At 32.3% G+C, this 6,187-nt stretch overlaps 1 protein-coding gene across 4 annotated transcripts; it reads right to left on the bottom strand.

Moving 5' to 3' along the window:
* Positions 1–248: 248 nt before the first annotated feature.
* LOC108477196 (outer envelope protein 64, mitochondrial-like) lies at positions 249–4,724 on the bottom strand. Of its 4 annotated transcripts, none has more exons than XM_053023473.1 (10): positions 4,223–4,723; positions 3,965–4,117; positions 3,729–3,853; positions 3,349–3,474; positions 2,716–2,898; positions 2,425–2,569; positions 2,101–2,269; positions 1,301–1,435; positions 1,009–1,208; positions 249–786 (listed from the first exon to the last, which is right to left on the bottom strand). In XM_053023473.1, the coding sequence occupies exons 1-9, from the start codon at positions 4,471–4,473 to the stop codon at positions 1,017–1,019; spliced, it is 1,479 nt and encodes a 492-aa protein (XP_052879433.1). In that variant the 5' UTR covers positions 4,474–4,723; the 3' UTR covers positions 249–786; positions 1,009–1,016. The 4 variants fall into 4 exon arrangements, with proteins under 4 accessions (XP_052879433.1, XP_017635156.1, XP_052879432.1 ...); XM_017779667.2 differs by having other exon boundaries at positions 249–696; positions 4,223–4,720; XM_053023472.1 differs by having other exon boundaries at positions 3,965–4,724.
* Positions 4,725–6,187: the final 1,463 nt, after the last annotated feature.

The raw sequence follows: 6,187 nt of genomic DNA, 5'->3' as shown, positions 1-6,187 counted from the left end.
AACATTTCAACTTTACAATTTTAACTATAACTCGTTTTATTTTTTTAATAAAAAATTTGTCACAAATTTTTTTACTCACGTCGTGGGTTAATAAATATATTTATTGTATAATTTTTCACTTACGGGGTGTACCATAATCTAGTTGTATATATTGCTTGACTATATTTAATGGGAACATCGAACAAACCAAATTTTGTTAGGATTAAAAATGGGCTTATGTGCATGGCCTTATGAAGAGATAAGGTCTGTTTATTCCTCTTTAAATTGTGTTCCATTAGGAAATGATAGAAAGGAAAATCAAATTTATACAAGACATCCATATGTCATCTGTGTTCAACCTTTACACCTAATTTTCAAAAGTAAAATAAAATGAAAGGAAAAAAAAATTGAACCTCGGTTTGACCAGTTACCCCATAACCAACTCTTGGCGTTCTATCGGGATGGTTCAGCGCTGAAGATAGGCGTCTAAATCCATCAGTTGGAGATGACCTGCAGATATGCTTAAAACCCAAGGTTTTCATATAGTGAAGAGTTCCCCTTAGCTTAGACATGATTTGCATGTTTAAGAAATAAGTTAGCAAATTTCTTTCGTATGTGTCATTCTTGCAATCCCATTCTTTTCAATATCTGGTCGCTTCTCCTCCTTGTTGACTAGCAATTTGGATATGAAATAGTTTCTTTTCCTGTAGCTCAGTTCTGCAATTTTATAGCGCAGATCAAGCTAATGGCATCTTTTCAAGATCTACATGTCATTCACATCACAGCAATAATTGAACTCCGGATAACCTGAAAGGAACCCGTCCTTCCTACTTTTTACTTGTCAAGTAATATGCCATTTAGTAAAACAATATACTATTACGAGATAAAGAATACAAATAGGCAAAACTAAAACTTCATTTTGGATTTGTGGGAATCACTGATTCCCGTCAACTAATAAAATCAGGGATGTCATTCACATAGACATATAGATTTTGTTAGAAAAATCAATTAAGATATTGCAAGGCTGACCTTTTCCTTCACCATTGAGAAGCATCCATATTACCATTGACATCAGGCAATGGCACGGACTTGGATGCAATGCTGACTTGGTCTTGCAGAGATGCATACATATCCAAAACTGCATCAAGAAGAAATTTATCTGCTCCATGGTACGAGACAAACGAAACAGAAACAGGACAACCAGCATCATTTCCTAATGGAACACAAGCCTAGGAAGAGATTGAACGGTCAAATGAATTATTGATATCCAAGCTACAACAAATAAGAATGACAACTTAACCCTAGTAACATTGTAAGTCACCTGACAGCCCCCTGACATGCTAGCAATGCTCAATACTGCACAGGCTCTATCATGAAACTCAGTGGAATAATCTTTCATTGAATTAAGCTTTGGTGGAGGGTCCACAATTGTGGGAATCACTAATATTCCATCATCCTGAAACAAAAAAGATAACCTGGTTACTGAGTTCAACCAGTTCAAAGCCATTCTAACATCGCAGACCATAGCAATTCAAGACAACACCAGAATTCTGAGAACCTTTGGATCCATAAAAATAACCCTAATTTCAGCAGAGGTAGGCACCTTTGTAGATACTGATGATAAGAACCCGACATTCTTAGCATTTTTTCTCAATTAGACTAATCATAGCTAATATCCCATCTGCCCAATGTCTCCTTTCCAGGAACCTCTAACAAGATTGCTATTATTAAACGTGTCTCAGTTATACAGTGTAACCATAAAAAAAGTTTACTATGAAAAGAACAGTTTATCTTGCATTCCCTTTGAAATATGATCGGTGTTCTGGAACCAAAAACCAATAAGCATGTCTCAGATAAGAAAAAGCTAAAGTTTGCTAATAAGACACTACAGTTTGCTTCTCTCCTTGATTAAAATGAAGCACAGAACTGCCTGGAGACAACTTCATTGGTATATTGTAACAAATGTATTATAGCAATGACCAGGGAGACTTCATGATCCTTGGTATATAGTGAACATTCTTATAGAAAAGAATAACAGTAACAAATGGTACAAAAACTTATCACATTAGTTGAAACAAATGGAAGCAGATAGAAAAGAGAAAGGAGAAGAAGCAACCACACCTTAAGAAGACTTTGCAGAGCAGCCCGCATCTCTGTCCCGACTTTGTACAAAACTTTCACGTTCTCATATTTAGTGTTGATTGCTGCAAGAACACGATGGGAAATCTCAGGTCCTAGTCTTGGTTTAACATTTTTAACCCATTCCTCATGGTTTGTTTTGAACTCATAGCTGAAAAGTAATACTGCTAGATATTAGAACTGGTAAGTGGACAAAGCCAAGAATTGATATTAATAATCACTATATCTTGATTTAGGGATTGCAACAACAAAAGCAGGTCGAAGAGGTATATGTACTCCTGCGTGTAACATGTTATTCTCAAGTACCTTTGCAATGACACCATCACTGATGAAAGAGCTTTCAAAGCAGAAATTCCATATTGCAGGTTTGTGGAATTTTGACCAAAAGCTTTTAGACTGGGCACATTTGAAGCAACATACTGAGAAAAATTAATATGCTGGGGAGGCTGGTCTGTGCAATCAACAAGACGTAGACAAATCATGAAGTAAAACTTACAGCACCATAACAGAAGTGGTAGCACCAAGTTAGGATCATGATTTTGAAACCCAAAAAACATGCAACTGATATAAATAAAAATTGAAGGCCATACAACTTACAACCAGAAAGCTTTTCTATTGCTTTGCTAACAACATAAACTGTCTTCTGCTTGGTAACCTTTGAAAGCTGGAATAGATCGTCAGCAAACACAAGGCGCCTTTCCCTTTTAGGTTCCACTGCTTTTACTTTAAGTAAAACATGTCCAACACGGTGTAGAACAGATGGATCACGAGCAAACCATCCTTTAAAATCAACATTCGACGAAATCAAGAGAAGCAAAGGAAACCTAGAGGAAGGCAAAGCAAACTCTCCAAAAGTTTAATGCTAAGCAATAAATTAGACTCAAACAAATAAATACCCATTGATTATTTGAACTGCACATTCTTATAATAGAACAGCAATGACATGTGCCACAAACCTAGAGGGGCAAAGTTGTCTGCTCCTTTTCCGGAGGCAGCATCCATTCACTAATAGATCACACATTCAGTTGCACCACATTTTAGTTAAGAAATAATACATTTAGGTGAAGACAAAATGAATTCACATAACTATATAATTCAGACTAGCTAAAACTATCAAAAGCTATTATCTACGAGTAGATTCAACAAACATCTCAAGGATCAAAATATCATGGCCACACTGCACAATTAGAACATCTTAACAATCTGAACAAGAAGGCCACATTACAATACCAATAGTATCCAAACTTTGGGAATGTGGAATAAGCCCAATAGTAGATACAGCTCGATGAGATGGACGGAAGCCAAGAATACCACAGAAGGATGCCGGAATTCTAATGCAGCCAATTGTATCAGTACCTGCAAAGTGATGAAAAAGCCTTCTATGCTAAGATAACAGCAAGAAGAAGACTAACTGTCTATCAACAAGATTCAGTAAAAAAGGGTCTGCAAAGGCTTTTAGGAAGGGAATGGAAAAGATAAGCTATGTCATTCAAGGCTAGAAACTAATTAATCATGCACAAAACAAAAGAAAAGCATAACAAACAGGGAAAGAGCTGTGGGGATTTGACTGACTATTGAGTACTGGCAATGTAAGGGAGTGAAGAAATTACCTAGAGCAAAGTCCACAAATTCAGCTGCAACTGCCACAGCAGAACCACTTGAAGAACCTCCTGGAATATTTGACTGCACTTTGGGATTTATAGGTGTTCCATAATGCTTATTTTCCCCCCTTATTCTAATAATTGGAAAACAAAAGCAAGAATTGTCACATTTGGGAAATCAATCTATGTTGCTCCAGCTCTTCTTCATAACAACTTTCTTCCTAGAAATCCAAATAAAAGGTTACCCAAAAGCCAGTTCGTCCATGACTGTCTTGCCAACACATTTAGCACCGTTTTGCAACAAAGCAGTAAGCACCAGCGCCATCTTATCAGACGGCTCATGTGTTCTACGCCAATCGGGATTCCCAAACCCCGTTACATAACCTTTTACATCAAATCTGTTGCAACCATTAAAAGAAAGAAAGAAAAAGATTGAAAGGGAAAACCAAAAGTATAACAAAAGTATAGCAAGGGAGAAAGAGAAAGGATGTGGAATGACGAACATGTCCTTGATGGCAAATGTTAGACCTTGTAATGGAAGTTTGGCGGGAGGAGTTGGCGGCTGGGGGAAAGGGATTAAGTCGAAGCGTTCCAAGAAAGCGCCAAAATCTTGTCTTTGGATGATGATAGCTTTCCTCCTCCTCCTTCTAGTGGTGTCAGCCAGAAGTAGGATTCCGGCCACTGTAATTCCCGCCACAATCCAAACCTTAGGGTTAGAAGCGTTGGCTTTTATTAGATTAATGGTTTTTGACATTATCGGATTCCAAGAGAAGCTCTCCAATCCAGAGAAGCGGGGAAGAGGTCAAAGGTGGGTTTGACTTCGGACACTTTAATCTAATCTTTAAAGGGGATGTGATTGGGAACAGATATTGGAATGTTCTGCCGTGTGTCGGGGTTAAATGCCTAATTAAGCCGAAGTCTTCCTTTTTCTTCTTGGACAAAGCCAGAGTCTTCCCTTATTTTTATTTCATTTTTAAAAACGACCCAAGGACTGACTTTTTTTTATTTTTTTTACATATACGTATCAGTAGGATGAAAATTAAGTTGAATAGAATAAAAAATTTTGAGTTTTTATTTTATTATTTTAATTTGATTTAATTTTTAATTGAATAAAATGAAATAAAATTTTAGTTACGTCGAATTGAGTGAAATTGTTAGACTTAAATTAAAAATTAAATATATCAAATTAAAATATTGTTCGAGTGAGACATATATTTAAAAAATTCAAAACAAAATATAAAAATAATTTAATATGATAAAAAATAAACCAATTTGCTCATTTTAAAAAATGGCAAGGACAAAAAGGTATTTACACTAATCTATTATTCGAATCATTCGATTTATTTAAATTGTAAAATTCAATTCGACTCGAACTCGAATAACTCGATTCGGTTAACTCAAAATTTAAATTTATTTATATTTTTCAGAATCGAATCAAATTTTATTCACCCCTACAACTAATCAAAAACTGTTTTTCAAGTACAAATAAACAAAGATTAAATCAACATAGTTTTAATTAAATTTATACATGATTTCAACAACTTATTTTTTGTATTGGGATAGTGAATTATTTGGATTTCCAATTTTATTAAAAAATTTATTTTAATTTTTATTTAATTTTTTTGTCTCCTTTAGTTTTTAAACTTGTATTATTTGTTTGGAGGAAAAGTTAAAAGAATGCTAACTTCATGACATGACAGTCCATGTATATGTTGCGTTAGTAATTATTTATTTTTAATATTTTATATTTTTTAGTAATTAAAATATTTTTATTTTAAATTATTTTAAATTTTTAAAATTAAAAATTAATTAATTAATTGCTGATGTTACATCTATATGTATGACACACTAACAAAGTTAACAAACATTAATAAAAATATATTTTAAAAATAAAATATCATATGCAGATGAAGTGGTGGAGCCAAAAACATATTAAAAAACATATTTTAAAAAATTATACTTGTAATAAAGTGGTGAAACCATTTAATCCACCAAAATAAAATTTTAAATTTTAAATTTTTATATTAAAAAATATATTTTAAAAAATTGCACTTATAATAAAGTGGCTCTACCAAATAAAATATTTTTAAAAATTTTAAATATAATTTAAAAGAATTTAAATATATTTAAAATAATTTAAAAATAATAATTTTAAAAGATTATATTTAAAATTTTAAAAATAATATTTAAAAATGTTAAAGTATACATTTAAAATATTATAAAATAAATAATAAATTTAAAAGATCATATAATTTTAAAAATATATTTAAATTTTTAAAATATGTTTAAATTTTTAAAAATAATATTAGAAATTATTTAAAATATTATAAAACTAATAATAAAGAAATAAAGAAATCAAATAAAGGGCAAATAAAAATTTAAAAAGTAAATAAAGAAAAACAAAATAAAGAAAAGGAAAAGGACAAAGAAATGAAAGAAAGAATTAGAAAAGCAACGAATGAAAACAA

The sequence above is a fragment of the Gossypium arboreum genome, chromosome 12, assembly GCF_025698485.1.
Source record: "Gossypium arboreum isolate Shixiya-1 chromosome 12, ASM2569848v2, whole genome shotgun sequence".
Lineage (NCBI taxonomy): Eukaryota > Viridiplantae > Streptophyta > Magnoliopsida > Malvales > Malvaceae > Gossypium > Gossypium arboreum.
Note: the sequence above shows the minus strand (reverse complement) of the source record. Positions and strands in the feature narration are given on the sequence as shown.

Bases quoted from the DNA above. Each gene is read 5' to 3' on its own strand.
- LOC108477196 (XM_053023472.1), bottom strand. From the start codon at position 4,473: ATGTCAAAAACCATTAATCTAATAAAAGCCAACGCTTCTAACCCTAAG. The intron at 3,475-3,728 runs GTAATTTCTTCA...ATCACTTTGCAG, and splicing joins ATTTGTGGACTTTGCTCTAG to GTACTGATACAATTGGCTGC. The intron at 2,270-2,424 runs GTACTTGAGAAT...ATTACTTTTCAG, and splicing joins GTGATGGTGTCATTGCAAAG to CTATGAGTTCAAAACAAACC.